Raw genomic sequence first — 17,755 nt, 5'->3', positions numbered from 1 at the left:
ATTCTTTTCAAATGAAGAGCCAGGGAGTGAGAAAGTAAGAAAACAGAGAGGATGGAGCGGAGGGGGAAGAGTTCTGGATGTGAGCAGTAATCAGAGGAAGCCAGCAGGGGGGACAGGGAGGGTTGGTGGGGTCAGAGGAGAGCACCACTAAGCAGCCTTTCTCTTCATTAGCAGCCTCTCTAAGGGGGGCGTCACAGGCCTACCTGTCCAGCAGATTATTGAACCGACTAACCAGTGGCTCCCACCCCACACACACATGCGCTCTCACACACTCTCCCCTCTCTGATTCCCACAGACCCAGAGGAATCACGACCTATAGCTGCAGCCTCACTGACAACTTTAACTTTTTCTTTAACCTCACGTAGCAGCTGCACTGTGGGCTGCTGCAGGGCATCTATTTGCTGCATAACAAGGACATTTACTCCAACGTTGCCTCTATTTTTTTTTTTTTGTTTGTTTTCATGTGGAGTTTAGTTTTACAATTGCGATTTTTGTAAAATATATGTTTTATTGTTTAACCTGTGTTTTCATTCGGCATGTCATGCTCACAAACTCATCATTCTGAGAATCTGATAGATGTATAATGATGTCCAACTAAAGGGACATACAGAAATATATATCAAATAGTAATATAAAACATTAGTGGTTCAAATCTGTGCTACTTAGTGCGGCCAAGGAAATGTGAATTGCACAGATCCCTGGCTGCTCTGGCAGAGAGACAGCAGCATGGAGATAAAAGTAATGAAATGACACCCCAGGAATGTAAATTGGCATACTTCTTCGCAGAAGCAGCACCAGCCCATGGAACATCCCCGACACACACTTCAGACCAGGCCAGAATCCTGTGTTAGACATTAATCTCACGGGCATCTCGCGGATGAGAGCATGAAGCTTCTTCTGTGGCGCTTTTAAGTGGGGCCGTTCATCTCAATTTCTCTCTCATTGTTTCTCTTTTGCGAGCCGCTCTCTTTCCCTCTCCTTGCCTCCTGAAGCATTCAGATGCGTCCACGCAGAAGTGTCTTCTGCTGACAAAATGAAATTCCTCCGCTTGTGTTTCAGTGTCACAGGTTTGTGCCACGAGCTCTCTGAGTTTCCTTTCAGAGGTGAACCGTAGCACAGGGACACACGAGCAGGCACTTCGAATGAAGATGGCAGGTTTGTGCAAACCAGCTATTTGTAATTACCCAATCTGCAGACCTCTTTGTTTTCACACTATCACAAACAGACCGAACATCAAGTGTAACCTAGACAGAATATTTCAAGAAATCGATAAAATGTTATAGAAAAATAGCAGAAGGCAGAAGAGTGAATTCTGCAGAAAGATGAATTTTCAGCTGAAGGGTTTAACACCTTAAAAACAACTTTGCATATGTCACTGCTGGCTATGCAATGAAGACTGCTCACATTTATTTAACATATTTAGTAAAAAAAAAAAAAAAAATCCACTCTAACATATGTGTGCTTGCCGTCGAGAGAAATTGCACTAAGCTGCACTCAACTACAAAAATGAAGGCCCACATCAACAAGTAGCAAAGTAGCTCACTACATGAAGGCATGTAAGCACAAATTAATTTACATCGAGTCTGGAGTCACTGGCTGGCCTCTCAGGCGTCACCTAAAAGGTTTTAATTTGTCTAGAGTTGAGAGAACTGAGCAAAAGTTTGAGGCAAGCATTAAAAATTGTGAGGTGGTATTTTGTTGAATGAGTTTGAGTCTTATTTTTAGGGCCTTCATGTGCACACAAATTGTGCAGTCTCTGCTGATTTTGTAAAGCAAAATGAAACGAGGAAAATATGAAAAGAAAATGCAGAGACATTTCAAAACCAAAAGCAAGCAGAGGAATAAATTACTTCACTAGGACTTGGTTGAATTTCTTTTTCTTTTCTTTTTTTTGCGTGCTCTAATGACTTCACACAAAAGTTGCAAAATAAAATAAAGAGAGAGAGGAAAAGTTACCATTCACATACCTGATGTGGTTAATCTGACTAACTTAAACATAAAATAAGTCATATTTACCATTGCTGCATGTTGTATCTGACAGACCTCGATGCTCCTGGCACTTTTCAAACTTGGCGTCCTCAAAAAAGTCTGATTTCGCCCTCAAGTGGGGAACTTTCTCCTCTTCAGTCCTGCGCGCTGGACGTGGTGACTCACGGCTGGTTTTCTTTTTTCACTAACTAAGCACCGATGTTTATGACAGTTTTAGGCGTAACACGGGGAAACGGTCACTCTTTTTATCCCGAGAATCACACTGTCCCCGGCTGCTGCTGCTGTTGCTGCTGTTGCCTCGCTGGGAAGAAACGCGCGTCGGTTGGATACGCGTCGGTCTCAGAGAGGAACGCGCGACCACGACACGCTGTCGCTTCTCCTTCAACCAAACCGCAAAGTGAAGAAATCAAGGAAACGAGGTCGCAGACAGCCAGAAGCTGGGTTCTGACTGCTTGTCCTACCTTGATGAAAAACGAAAAGAAAAAAAAAAAAATTACCCGCCTTCCTAGACTTCCCCGGTGATTTCCTTCTGCGGAGTCAGCACACTGCGCCGAGAAGAGCAGCGGACGGTCCGGGCAGGAGAGAAGGTGGCTGCTGAGTTATGCTGGGTGAAATCAGACTAGTGTTTTACACGCCGTGTGTGACTGTAACCCAAGTGACTGTCGGTCCGTAGAGTGTCTTTGCCCGATGAGTTGATTTACGACGCCTTGTCAGCACGAAGAGCCACGTCTCCCTGCAACAAAAATGTGTCAAAAACCCTTAGCCCCAAGATAAGAAATTGGCAAAGAGACGCGCATTACAGCTTGTGGAAGCACTTGAACAACAGCAAGGATCCGGCGATATTTTCTGTTTGTCAAAAAAAAAAATATATATATAATTTTCTAAACACTTTTTCCCCCAGAAAATTACACAAATGTTCATGAAAGGGCAAATAATAATAATAAAAAAGTACATGTGTGTTGTTTTTCATTATTCTTTGAAATCTTTTACATGCAGTTTTAACTCTTTGGTGATACAAACATTTCATTTCATGATTTCATGGCAGGAAAACTTTTCCCCCCACTTTTTTTTTTTTTTTTTTTTTGCTCTCGGGAATACATTACGCACGCACGCCCGTGTGCGCGCACACACACACGCACACGCGCTTTAGGAAATAGTTTATGTTTTCTCCGTGTGCAGCTGGGATGTGACACTGATTTCCTAAGCTGTCCCTCAGATCCCTCAGAAGTGGGCGCGCTCATTAAAGTTTCATTGTGCACTTGTTTTTATGAGGATTTGCTCAACATTTGACTAAGACATCTCAAGAGTGAAGCGCTGAAGGAGTGAGACGTGTGTGTGCGTGAGTGTGTGTGTTTGAGGATAGAGTGGAACAGAAAGAGAAACATTCTGTGCTCCTCCGAGTGCCTGCCTGCCTCAGCCTGGCTCCTCCGCTGGGGTAAGAGAGGCAGCCGAATCCCAGGGCAGTCATTTCTATCAAGTCAAGCGTCTGGAAGCCCCACTTGCATGTTTGGTCAAGGGGTAAATAATAGATCAGGGATTAGGCTTGTGTAGAATTCATTCCAGGGTAACAAGCTACTGAGGTCCCAGGATATGCATATTCATTCGTAGGCCAAGGCCGTGGGAGAGCGAGGACCATATGCCTGTTTGTCAGAGGGCTTAGATTGCTAATTAAATGAGATATTACATACTTATGTGAGCAACAAAACAAAAAGCCTTTAAAGGATTGTCCGGAAGAAAAATCTATTTTGTGTTGACTTGATGTGCTTTGATGTTGCTTTAATTTAACTCAGGAAGCCTTTTCTCTTCAGCTGCGTTGATGAGCCATGGACACCAGGAGCTGTGGATGAGTAATATGACTTACGCCGCACATCAAAGCACAGTGTGACCTTTTTTTCTTTGTTGTTGATGCGCTGCTAAACCATCGGCTGGTGAATCTATGTTATGACAAACACAAGATGATATAGTATAGTTATGATAGTGGGTGTGTGGATAGCCGTGGTGTATTTTCAGCTCGTAGTTATCTCTTTACTTCATAATTGTAGGAACAACTGTGCTTCGGTATTGCTCGGTGGACGGCGTTGCATGAGCGGGGTCAACCGCCCTCTGGCTCATTGTTGTTGAAGCAAAAGTTTGGAAATGACTGGCGAATGCACAGACAAAGATAGGATCAGACATGCAATGCAGTATCAGTTCACGGCAACTAATGCAAGAGTTTTGTTGTCAGTAATAACAGTGGTCTAGGTGCTCACAGAATATGGGTAAAGTTCCAGAAATATATTGGCCTCCATTCAAATTACTTTATAAGCATTTATTATTAAAGGACCAGTATGTAGAATTCAGGGGGATGTAATATCAGAATATAGTATCCGGAATTATGTTTTCATTAGTGTATAATCACCTGCAAGTATGAATCGTGTTATTTTTAGCTAACAGAAGCCCTGTATATGTGTATAGGGAGCACCGTGTTGCAACGCCATGTCTCTACAGCAGCCCAGACACTGGCTCAAGTTTTTAGCTTTAAACAAATTTGCAACTCCTTTGTCACTTTTCTGCCAAACCTTTTACTGGTTTGGTTGCCTAACCTTTACCGCCACTACGGCCCAGAATGCCCTCTGACATTATACTGTACATCCAACTGAAATTGTACAATCACAATTCTAGTTTGGCCTTTTGCTTCTGCTTCATGGCTTGCATTTAACACACTCAGAGAAACTTGTTAATGAACCGAATCCAAGAAGAAACTCTCTTAACATATTTAACTAGTAGTGTTTAAACATAGCGTTCCAGGAGTCCATTAAACTCCATTAACACGCCTGCACTGGGACAGTCAACCCTGTAACATTTAGATTTCATCAGGATGTTGTGAGTGGAATGAGCTGTCAGTCATATGTATGAAAGCCCATTATTACACTGTTTACACTGTTTTTTTTAGCATTTCTCATAGTCTATAGTGACTCAGATAAACCAGCTGGACTAGTAACTGGGTGACACTGGCTTATTGTAGGTGTGATGGCTGTAGACTTTAAGCTATAAGTGACAGTGTGTGTTTAAGGTAGTTTATAGTAATTTACTCTGTGTTTTCTTTGTTTAATCATTAGTCTCACATGCTTTTGACAGAACAGATGCTTCCATTGTAATTGGTACATGCGTCGCACAATGAATTTTTTTTGCCCGCGCTACCAAAGTGACTGCACGCTGGGCTGCCTAAACATACAGCATGGTAAAAGCCCCACCAGCGAGCTACGAGAGCTAAAAGCATTCTGTGTAGACATCAACTTTCAAACGACAGTTACAAATGATTCACCATCTATGGTGGTCAGGAAGAATGAAGTAGAACCTAGAAAGGGTCCAAGAAAAGTTTCAGATGCTCCTGTTAAAAGAAGAACACGAAGGAAGGTCGAAAGAAAAAATAATCGTCAGTAAAGACAATCACTGATTACCATCGGTGTGCCTCTTCTTCACTGAAGAGTGCTGAAATAAGTGAAGGAGCATCAAACTGTAGGCAGTGGTGAATCTAGGCTCTGGGGGGCCCCAGGCAGAAATGTACAGAAACTCTGCTATCCCCACGGTCCAAACTTGAGAAATTTGTCACAGGGTCAATATAAGGGGGTCTCTAGGGAGGGATGTGGAGTGTTGATGCACTGTAGGACCTTTATTTAAGAGGGCTTATGGTTGCCATTGCAGAATATGGCAAAAGCTAGCCATCTGGGGCCCCCCTTTCTCATATTTTTCTCAGGATCCCAACAATTGCTTGGCTTCCCTGTCCTCATGGTGCACCCCTGACTGTAGGCATACGTCAAACCAGTGTCAACAATGTTGGTGTAATTACTGTAACCACCAGATGAGGAACCTTTAAGGGATCCTTGTCAAAAGATGTTTATGTTGTGTACACTTAAAAAAAAAAAAAAAAAAAATCCAGTTGGCATTTAAAAAGACGTCTGCTGTACGAGTAGCGGTAAAAGCAGCTTGATAGGGAAGTATATGTTTATTTGTCACTGTGACAGGATCCCGCTGTTCACTAATTACCCACCGGGACCACTGATAATGAGCTATTGAACCTGCTGCTGAAGTGCTCCACCTCCTGGGATGGCCATCAGCTGCAGCACGGCTGTTGTGTGGATCCATCTAATCCACAGAGGTGCTCCTGTTCATTAAGTTCCAGTCACTACCGAAGCAGCATAGAAAGGTCTAGAAAGGTCACTTCAACCATCCCCAGGAACCCCGAAGAGTTTTCACAGCACTGGCTCGTACTGTAAGTTCTCTTCACCAGTCAGGAGTCAGGTTAGCGGCTCAAAGGGTGTTTCTTTATCACTTGTAATATCACATTTTTTATGCCACAATTATGACACGCTTTATTAGGTATGTGCTACCTTTAAGGTAAGTCGATTTAAATAATAAAGCTAAATTCACAAGTTTGCACAGATGACATTACAACTACATATAACACCCTCTGTCTTTCAGAGCTTGATCTGAATAGGTAACGAACAGAAAATGTGTCATGATCGTTTTGGACATTCACCACTGGATGATCATAGAAGAATTAAAAGGTCAGGTGAGCAACACTGAGGTAAAATTCAATGTTTGATTCCCCTTAACTCACAGAGAGAGAAGCAGGGGTTTTGAAAATAAGACAAATACTTCCCTCATCTAAAAGCTGTTTTCCAGCCGGACAACATTTACTCAGGGCGATCAATGTCCCATGTCCTTGGTCTCCTCTCTCATACTCGAGGGAAATATGAACTTAAATACAACCTCACCACCTTAATTTACCCTTTCGCCAAGCAAAGGACAAGCTCTGGAGCGGGAGCCCAAGGGAAATAGACTGACTCCTTGTTCCCACACATTCTGAGGGGGGTAACCGGGGTTTGGATGGCACACTAGTTGGGCGAGCTCTTAGCGAGTGTGGCCCTGTAGTTCATGGCACCGTGGATACACAAAGACACACACATACACATGTGCTGCTGCTTTCTGAGAGGTGTTCCTTGTGTGGATCAATTCCTCCTTTATGAGCGCTCTTGTCTGTTAAGGATAGGACCAGAAGGTCATCAGATGGGAGTCAAAGAGAGGTCCGTGCCATCTCATTGTGGCTGGGGTTAAGACATGAACGAGAGGGCTTGTGCACACAGCGTGCGGAGAGATGGGAACGGGGGGGAGGGGGCTTATTGGAGGTCTTCGATATCACATGCAAAGAGGAACTATGGCAGGGACGCAGTGTAAGGTTTATGACTGTTTCTGAGTCAGAATGGTCCGATTTAGGTGCACAGATATTGTATGTCTAAAGGCTGAAGTGGGGAAAGAGAAATGGTAATCAATGGTTTCTCTGTCCGGGAGTTTTGTGATGCAGTCCAAGGTCTCACAGGATTCAGCATGAGGATGGCTCATGCTTGAGGTCAAGAGTGGCTGATAGTTCTCCCACAGATTCCACTGAGAGAAATAATATCCCTCCTCAGGGCACCACTTGAATAGTAAAGTGTACAAACAAGGCTTGAAATGTCAGCAATTGAACATGAATATGAGTGAGCAATTTCAAGGTTTTACAACGGCCAATTTCAATTTCAAAAGGCACCCAGTGTGGTAGCAGCTTATTATTATCTAATCTTATTCAACAAGCAACTCAACAAATAGAGTCGTCAGCCACGCTACAAAGTGGCTGCGTTCAAAGCCCCACTGTAAACTCTCACATGTTGCAGCCTGTCTCATTTTTTATGCAGTGGGAGTGATGTTCTACTAAACACTGTGCAGGTTTGACATCCCAACTGGCATTTGTACAATCAGTGTTCCTTTAAAGCCAGGGACTTGTGACTCTTTAGTGTCTGTTGTCATCTCCCGCAGTTCTCAGGTTCTTTCCTCCCTCAGCATCAAAGCTAGGCCACATTAATGCAGACAATATCCTCACTTACCTGAGGCGTCAGGCGGAGACGGTGCTTTCACAATTCTCCATGGAGTGTCATGTTTTTCCTCGGGATGTGCCTCTCTTCCTTCCTCTGTCAGCGTTGGCACACCAGGGCTTGTCATTTGGTTCTTGAATTTTTCATGCAGGTGCATTTGCATGATCACAATCCTGTGTCACTCCTTCCCCCGGTAGATTAAATGCTGCCTAGCACTTGAACTTCCCCACGACTCCGCTGAGGCAGAACAGAAGTGAGACAAGCATGCTTATTGGGATTGTCAGTGCAAGAGCCATCTTGCTTCAAGGGGTGGCTCTTCACAGTTGGGCAATTAGACACAAGAGGGCCCACAAAGACAACTTAAAACAAGAGTCGTTTAGATTTTCTACTGTATTATTTTGTGATGAGTCATATTCTGTGGCACGCACAAAAGAAGTTACAGCATGCAGCATTACATGTGTGAAAAATAGCCTGTTACTGTCTGAGCAGTGCCTCTAATCACTTGATTACGTCTCCCTTAACACTCCTCCGATCATAACAAAGACTAGACACACATATTCTCTCAGCTATGTATCCATTTCAAAGGTTTCTATTAAACACAGAATAAATATGAATTGTGCAACCAAGCAGGCATTGAAGCAAGACCACAGTTTTTACAGAAGTATGATTTTTTTTTACAGGTAGGTTGATGCTAAAATGATGTGAAACTTGTTTCTAGATTACAGAGGTAAAACCAAATAATGACAGGGTTTGAAGTGATTCGTGAGGAATTAATCTTTTTTTATTGTGAATGCAGGAAGCCCGTTGCTGGTGATATGAAAGAGGCTTTTTATGCGCCCCCAAGTACTCTTAGATCTGGATTAATCTGTCATTAGCAGTGCAGGCAACAAACACTTGAAAGAGGGAGATATCGGCTACTTCAGACGTAGGAGAGAGAGCAGCGGCAGGCACTGCCAAAACATGGTGGAACACGCCTGTGTACCACACGTAACTGTAAGTGTCTGGGGCCAAATTATTTGCATTTGATGATGAAAGAGGGGATAGTCAGAGGATGATCCCTTAAAGTTGCCAGCTTTCTCAAGAGCAGAAATCTGTTCGCTTTCAGTTAACCATTGTTTTCTGTTTCAAAGTTTCTGATATTTTGAAACAGGCTTCTTTTGGTCTGTAGAAGAACATGCAACTGCAGGGACCAGGCTCAAAACCTTGTTGCAGATGCACAATGGCCTTTTTTTTTTTTTCATGATGGGAGAGAGAGAAAGCGAGGGAGAGGCTTATACACAGATACCATGTGTCAGTTTGTGGGTCTGAACAAGAGGCATGGGGCAGGCAGATGTTGCGCATTATGTACCAGTCTACTGCCTCTAAAATTGCTCTGCAAATGAGGATCTTAATGAGCAGCAGTGTTTGTGGGTCAAGGAACAGCCTAATCATGCTAAGTCAATTGCATCTTTTCCCTTAGTCCGTGTACGTGTGTGTGTATGTGTGTGTGGGTGTGTATGTGAGATGCAGTGAGCAGATGAACCAACATTTGTCTGACTCAAGAGGAGTGCCAGTCATCATATCTCTTCATTTTCTGCTCTCGCCCTGTGCTCCAAATCTGGCTGGACACTTAAGTGCATTAGCCGCACAATATGGAGTTGACTTGTCTCACTAGCAAAACAGATGTCAAACGCATGTCTCCGTTCATTTTCCCTCAACCAGCTCTCAAAACTCTCGCCGTGGAGTAAAAATTCATTGTGCGTAATATCTTTGACCTTAACTCATCAAGAGCTCAGACTTATAGGCAAATATCAAGCAGCGAGGCGTAAGTGTGTCTATTAAAAGAAAAAGGCACGTTTAAACTGCCAAATAAAGATCAATATCATGAGTCAATGTCACTTCTTTTCACCATCATGCTTACTGCCGTTGACTTTTGATATAACGGTAGTGATTTACAGCCTTGTAAAACAGTGCTTGCGGACACAGAGGAACCTTTATATTATGTAGTGCATGTGCATCTCTGTCTGTAATATAAGTTACCCAGCCCCTCTTTGATGCTTGAAGGAGTTACATTTTCTGTGAGCACACTGTAGTAATTCAGAAATAATTTATTATTCCACTCCATTTAATTCTGAGCTGTTATTTTTAGGCTCTGTATAAATAAAACGTATTTAATGATGTTGTATTATGTTCCTTATATTACTGAAATACTCCTGAAAGGATGATATGACCGTGGATCATATGATTTTTTTCCATTGCTTTCAGTTTTTTGTTTATTACCCAGCACATTCAAAGATCTAAGACTGCTAAATCCTTAAATTCAATCTGTTTTATCTAATTTAATAGGTGATTATCGAAGGCTTTTTTTTAATTTATTATTATCTTTGGAAATACAGCTGCAGCTTACAATTGAAATCAGAACAGAAAAAACAGTAAACACAAACAATTATTATTTTCAAAAAAAAAAATTGGAAATAGAATTATAAGTGATCAGATTAATTAAGTATTGCATGAATTATCTTGTTAGGCATTCTTTTTGTTTTGCACCTTGTGTTGAGAAAGTCTGTCATCTGTTCATTATCTATTACCACTAATCCTTAGAGGGCTGTGGGGGGGCTGGAGCCTATCCCAGGACAAGAGGCGGGGTATACCCCAAGAGGCGGGGTACACCCTGGGCAGGTCATCAGTCTATAAAGACAAACAGCTATTTACACCTACATGCACACCTACAGGCAATTTAGAATCACCAATTTACCTAACATGCATGTCTTTTGAATGTGGGAGGAAGCTGGTGCATCCACAGAAGGATGCACCAGGAGAAAATGCAAACTCCACACAGAAAGGTATTATAGACGTTATATGATCCAAGTACCACAGCAGTGTTTAGCAGACAAGGAGGTAAAGCTGTTGTATCTGTATTTTCATTGTCTCACAATTGTATATTCAAGAACTTTAAATTTATTTTATATTTTTGTGTTGCTATTTTGAAGAGGCCTTAAAAATGATGTTCAAGCTTCATTATGTGTTTTACAGTCTAAAACAGAGCATGCAGAGATAGGCCTAAAAATAAAAATGAGAATTCAGTTTTACAGTCTGACACTTAACTCTTTCCCAGTACAACAAAAGGCAGTTTAGTATCTAAGGACAACAGTACAAGCAACTTCACATTATGCATTATGGTGTAGATGTTTGCATTCTTATGCACAACACAATACCATGAGTTGAGGTGAGGTTGAGGTGATCGACCCCAGATTCATTCATTAGCATGACAGTGACCACAAACATACAGCCAGGGTGATGAATAACTATCTCCAGGAACAAAAAGTCCTGAGCTGTCATGGAGTACATACATACACTATATTACCAAAAGTATTCGCTCACCCATTCAAATGATCAGAATCAGGTGTTCTAATCACTTGGCCTGGCCCCAGGTGTATAAATTCAAGCACTCAGGCATGCAGACTGTGAAACAAGACATTTGTGAAAGAATGGGCCGCTCTCAGGAGCTCAGTGAATTCCAGCGTGGAACTGTCATAGGATGCCACTTGTGCAACAAATCCAGTCGTGAAATTTCCTCGCTCCTAAATATTCCACAGTCAACTGTCAGCTCTATTATAACAAAATGGAAGCGTTTGGGAAAAACAGCAACTCAGCCACGAAGTGGTAGGCCACGTAAAGTGACGGAGAGGGGTCAGCGGATGCTGAAGCGCATAGTGCAAAGAGGTCGCCGACTTTCTGCACAGTCAATTGCTACAGAGCTACAAACTTCATGTGACCTTCAGATTAGCCCAAGTACAGTACGCAGAGAGCTTCATGGAATGGGTTTCCATGGCCGAGCAGCTGCAGCCAAGCCACACATCACCAAGTGCAATGCAAGGCGTCGGATGCAATGGTGTAAAGCACGCCGCCACTGGCCTCTAGAGCAGTGGAGACGCGTTCTCTGGAGTGATGAATCACGCTTTTCCATCTGGCAATCTGATGGACGAGTCTGGGTTTGGAGGTTGCCAGGAGAACGGTACATTTCAGATTGCATTGTGCCAACTGTGAAATTTGGTGGAGGAGGAATTATGGTATGGGGTTGTTTTTCAGGAGCTGGGCTTGGCCCCTTAGTTCCAGTGAAAGGAACATTGAATGCTTCAGGATACCAAAACATTTTGGACAATTCCATGCTCCCAACCTTGTGGGAACAGTTTGGAGCGGGCCCCTTCCTCTTCCAACATGACTGTGCACCAGTGCACAAAGCAAGGTCCATAAAGACGTGGATGACAGAGTCTGGTGTGGATGAACTTGACTGGCCTGCACAGAGTCCTGACCTGAACCCGATAGAACACCTTTGGGATGAATTAGAGCGGAGACTGAGAGCCAGGCCTTCTCGACCAACATCAGTGTGTGACCTCACCAATGCGCTTTTGGAAGAATGGTCAAAAATTCCTATAAACACTCTCCTCAACCTTGTGGACAGTCTTCCCAGAAGAGTTGAAGCTGTAATAGCTGCAAAAGGTGGACCGACATCATATTGAATTCTATGAGTTAGGAATGGGATGGCACTTCAGTTCATAGAATGAGTAAAGGCAGGTGAGCGAATACTTTTGGTAATATAGTGTACATTCAACAAGCTGCTATTATATGGCACTACCGCCACTGTATGTATATATATATATATATATAGATATATGGATGGATTCTCTCCAGGTTCTCTTCCTCCCACCATCCAAAGACCTGCTCGTTAGGTTAATTGGTGATTCTAAATTGGCCGTAAGTGTACATGTGACTGTGAATGGTTGTCTGTCTCTCTGTGTTAGCCCTGTGATAGACTGGCGACCTGTCCAGCCCCCCCACCCCGCGGCCCTCCAAAGGACAAGTGGTTACAGAAAATGAATGAATGAATGTATGCCCCATATAGAGAACTGACAATAAAAATCTTTAAATCTTGAATCTAAGATATAACGAGATATAATGAGCCAATACATTAGTGACACATAAGGGAACTATATATGTATAGCACATTTCACACAGAAATATAAACCCTAAAAAGCATGATTATCACAGTGAGGATGAGTTTAACTTTGATTCAAAATAAATAAGGCCCATTTAATAAGTGATTAAATGAGCAGGAAAGGCAAATGAGCTCTTCGTTCCTCTCCTAACCCATTGAATGATTAGGAATTCTTTCATATATTGTTATTTATTATTCAGAACCTATGGAACTGACCCATGGAGGCCTGGACCGGCTAGTCCTTGCTAACAGTTGGTCTTGATCTTAGCTTATTCTCAGCTAAGGAGTGCTTCTGATGAGGCCCCAGTGGGAGATATGAACTGATTCAAGAAGTCACAATCAGGTCAAATCTGAAGGGTTTCCAAGGGTAGGGTAGCAGCAGTCCTCTGGCCTAGCATTTCAGGGAATGAGGTGTTACACAGGAGCATGCTTGCACACATGTCCATAATTACCTTTGTGGATAAATAACCAGATCAACCGGTATTTTTAAATGAATTACACCCGAGCAAAAGCCTTCATTTGAAAATATAAGTAAGATTTTGGTTTTGACGGCTTTAAAACCGCGGATGTCAGTGATCTCCTTAATTTTACAAAACTCTATTTAACTCAGAAAAACTTGAAACACCAAACACCCGGTTGTTGTACGCAGCGTATCCGTACCAACGCCACTTGCCGTATTAGGCACGCCAGCTGTCGTGAAATGACGTAATGGCTATGACGCGGAGGGACAGAAACGGAAAACAGCGGGCTCGTTTGAAAGAAAGGAGGAAGGCGTCGCCGTGGTTACTGACATCGGTGTCGTTCACTGACAACGTTTATTTTGAGTTTGTGTAAAAGATGGTCTGAACACTTTTCCATCGGTGGTTAAATATACTTCCGCTGGAAGCATGTCGTAACGCTGTTCGGAGCAATGGCTTCCCGTGGAAAGCTGTCAACACCATAGAAGAAACGGAAAACATTGCTGTGATTAGGGGCTAACGTTAGCTAAGCTAGCTACAGTAGCACTGCCTTGCGTGACAACAACGCAGTGTTGTTGTTAGTTGTGCTTCCACAGTGTTAATATTCGACTGCTTAGAAAGTCAACGAAACGGGTGAGGGACAAACTGCACACTTCAATCTGTGCCAAAAACACGTAACGGTTAATTAAATAAAAACACAAATCCCCTGCTAATATTGCTTCAGAAGGCTAAACTCTTTTCAGTTATATGTGCTTATGTCGACTAAATGTTACATCTGTAAATGTATAATTGTGTTATTCGCTGCTACAGGTGTCTCTTTTTCTTTTTGCCCCCAAAAGAAACTCTTAACTAATCTCAGGTTTTTATTTTTCTTCCCTTTAAGCCCGAAAATGTGCTCCAACGACGTCACTTACATCCTGGACTTGGAAGAGCAGGTGAAGAATTTATCAAAGGAGTTAGTAGAATGCCAGGTATGTATGAATATGAATGCATTCATATGCACACACTTCTCTGTGGTTCATATCTACGATCAGAGGAATCTTTTGTTAAAGGGGACACAATAGGTATAGTATCTGTGTAGTTGATATAATTTAGTTGCATTTGCCTGAAGAAAATGTACTGAATGTTCAGTCATAATTATTTAGCCATGTTAGACAGTTCAGTTCAGTTTGAGTGCACAAGTACTATCATGATTACATCACTATCAAGTATCCAGATAGTGTTTTTCTCTAATTACTAAATAATGCAGGAAAACACATTAATGTTGTCAGTGTTAAACAATGTTATTGAGCATATATTTTGTATGACCTGTGGACACCTGAGTTTTTTTTTTATCTATTACACATTCTTCTCACAGGTGACATAATCTCTACTCATGTTTTTCATAAAGCTACTTTTCTCTTTTCACTAGTTTGTCTTTTTATCAGACATTTGTAATCTTTATTACCTTTTAAATGTTGCTCAAACAATAACATAAAACCTCGTTAAGTAGAAATTAAGGGTTTATAGGAAGATAACATCACATGCTAGAAATCACATGAGTCGATTGTTTAACTTTCTGACCCAAAAGATATGAATTCAGGTTTATAGATCATGCCTGATAGGATGTTGGCAGTTGAAACTGAAAAGCACATTTATTACCTGGTAGTCATTTATGATTTAAAGATGAACTAATTCCACTAAATTACAGCATACCTCCAAGTGTGTGTAAATGTCTTGACCGTACTTTACTGAATTCAGCAAATATAGTAAATACTGTGCAGTCTCCTGAAAATTTTGTTCAAATAAATACCAGCACAGACACAACATGCCCGTGAGCAGATGCAAGAAGCTTTCGTCTTCACTTTGTGAGTTAGTGATTGAGGGAGTCCTTGCATACTCACCACCAGGTGGTGTCTAATAACATGAGTGACTTGATCCCAGCATTTCTCACTTTGCATATCCACACTACCTTGCCACAAAGGTAGGTAGACAGCTGTGGGGTTCAACAGATGAGGTGTTGCATTTCCGTTTTGTTATTAGAGCGTCGATACCACCTGACACACAAGAACACTAGTTGTGCTGTTGTTTGGATATCACCGCATGTGTGCCTGTTATCGTATTCGTCCAGTGTAAAAACTTTGGTGTGACTTAAGAAATTCATTTTCTAGAGTTTATTCATGCAGAAAACTGTGACAACGTCATTCCATAATGTGTGCTGGAGTGGCAAGGCGTCTTTACAAACTTTAAGACGGGCAAATCCATGCATGCACCTGTGGTATTTGATGACATGATGTGCAGCACATTTGTTAGTATTTAGTATAAATAAGAATAAGCTAATTTACTTTTATTTGTTTGCTTTCTTAAATGTGCATTTATGAAGCAGAAAACTGAAAGTACAATAACAAGATCAGTAAATGTTTCTAAAGGTGTTTCTAGTGTTGTTGTGGCAATAGATAAATCTCTATGAGACCAAGTCTTGCACTGCTGCTAGTTACACTGTCACCTGAAAATGTTCATATTGGAAGTTGTATATCTATATGAAGTTAGTAGGAAATAATCCCAGAACTAAATACGACATTTAATTTTATAGCAGTGCTCATGAGATTTCCTTTAAAGTGTTATACCATGTTTGTTCCAGTTGAAATGCATTGTGTTATAGTACTACCAGTTTATTAATATGCTTTGTTCGCCTTAAACTAACGGTTCTAACGGTTGCCTTACGTTGAACTGACACGGAAACCATCCTTGGTGGTCTTGTCTAGAGTGGAACATCAGTGATTCTGTGTATGTAATAAGGACCTTAAGTTGTACAGTGCACAATTTAAATAGTGGCATTTGAATACTACTGATGTCTTAAGTCTCCGGCATGATGTATTTCAGGACAGCCATTAACTACAAAGAGTCTCATCTGTCAGCCAGCAAATGTTCCTACTAGACCGGGCTAATTTTGCTAATATGTGCTGAATTCCAGTGGCTCTCTCTGGTATGTTTAGCCCATGGTGTTTCAGTGTCTGGATTCAGAATGAATAATTCAGCCATCATCAAACACACATTCAATGCATCTTTAAGTACACATACGGCAGAGGAGAGCTCTTGATGAGGGTCCTGGCTGAACATTTGTCAGTGCAACGACTAATGGCAGCCAAAGGCCAGACACAGGGAGACCACGTATTTTGAGTAAAGCACGCTGCCTAATTTCTTCGTTAGCTGCGTACCAGGGTTGATTTGGTGAGATCTCTGTTCCCCTTCACCCTGCTCCCTCTGTGTATACACACACACCAACAGCCAGATGCGTACAGAGACGGGGATCTACAGTCCTTCCACTTTATATGTTCAGCTCATGGTCTTATCAAGGTCTGCTTCTGCCATTTTAGTAAATAATTGATTAGACACTTTTGAAAAGGGGGTTAAAATTCATGTACTAATTGGAGACCAGTAGATTCCAGTGGGAGGAATGACTTTTATCTTATGATGATGTGAACATAATTTATCAGATAATTTTATATTAAGTCGATTTGGTATAATTCTGTCTTTTAATGTCAGAAAATGTAGTTTTTAGATGTCCCTCATTAAATGTAATGTAGCTTAAAAATGTTTGAAAAACCAGCGAGACAATTTGAATTGGAAATGTGTCAGGGGCTGGCTGGGTTTTTCTACTTGAAGATGACTCTCTCTGTCATCAGTTTTGAGTTTCTTTGGGGCTACTTACTTTGGAGCTGTAGAGGAAAACATATCCAGAGTGCAATTGATTAATAAGGAAAATGCAAGCTCGACTGCTGTGTTTTGATTTGGATCCCAGCTCTCCCCAGTCATAAATAGTGCATAATGACAAGTGTCAATGCTCGCTCCCCTTGAGTCGAAGGTCACATCTCAGCGATGGAGATTACTGCTAAGAGAGGCTCATGATTAGAGAAGGCAAGCAAGATGAAAAATAAAAAAAACTGTTTTGTACAAGATGTTTAAATTATTGATTGACTACCCCTGCTGTCGTATGCTAATGTCACTGAGCATCCAGTAATTATTTATTTATTATTTTTTTGTTAGAATTGTGATGTGCTGCTGCTTTTCCTTCCCCAGAATCCAATTCATTACATTTATAAATAACAATAAATATCAACTAACAGCCGAATCTGTTATCTTCGCAGGCCGACAAGGACTTTGTGTGGTCCCTGTGGAAACGCCTGCAAGTGTCAAATCCAGACTTGACCGAGGCTGTGAGTCTGGTGGTTGAGCGGTGAGTGGATTCGTATCTCTCTCATATTGCTACCTGAGAAGCTCAACAGCTGAACGTTCCTTTTTCTCACAAGTGAAGAGAAATATGTGTGAAAGTCGTTCAAGGGGTGTTTAAAGCACCTTGACCATTCTGCTGGGGTTATGACGGAATCTGGTGCAGATGCTGATATAAGCCCCCTTATCCCCGGTCTCGCAGTTCAAACAATGGAAACCCTTTTAATGAAAACACT

At 41.8% G+C, this 17,755-nt stretch overlaps 2 protein-coding genes across 3 annotated transcripts in view; one reads left to right on the top strand and one right to left on the bottom strand.

Annotated features, from left to right (window-relative positions):
* Positions 1-2,344, bottom strand: part of bnc2 (basonuclin zinc finger protein 2) — a 152,826-nt gene extending 150,482 nt beyond the window's left edge. Inside the window, exon 1 of the mRNA XM_084559624.1 lies at positions 2,017-2,344. Coding sequence (XP_084415750.1) covers positions 2,017-2,019 — 3 coding nt within the window. The 5' untranslated portion in view covers positions 2,020-2,344. The remainder of the gene's footprint in view (positions 1-2,016) is intronic.
* An 11,176-nt stretch (positions 2,345-13,520) lies between these two features.
* cntln (centlein, centrosomal protein) overlaps positions 13,521-17,755 on the top strand; it is a 77,358-nt gene continuing 73,123 nt past the window's right edge. Inside the window, exons 1-3 of one of the 2 annotated variants that reach the window (XM_084567478.1) lie at positions 13,521-13,943; positions 14,194-14,281; positions 17,438-17,526. In XM_084567478.1, the coding sequence (XP_084423604.1) occupies positions 14,201-14,281; positions 17,438-17,526 (170 nt within the window). In that variant the 5' untranslated portion in view covers positions 13,521-13,943; positions 14,194-14,200. Of the gene's footprint in view, positions 14,282-17,437; positions 17,527-17,755 lie in introns of both variants that reach the window. The other variant, XM_084567477.1, reaches the window with a different exon arrangement.

The sequence above is a fragment of the Chelon labrosus genome (genome assembly GCF_963514085.1).
Source record: "Chelon labrosus genome assembly, chromosome: 2".
Lineage (NCBI taxonomy): Eukaryota > Metazoa > Chordata > Actinopteri > Mugiliformes > Mugilidae > Chelon > Chelon labrosus.
Note: the sequence above shows the minus strand (reverse complement) of the source record. Positions and strands in the feature narration are given on the sequence as shown.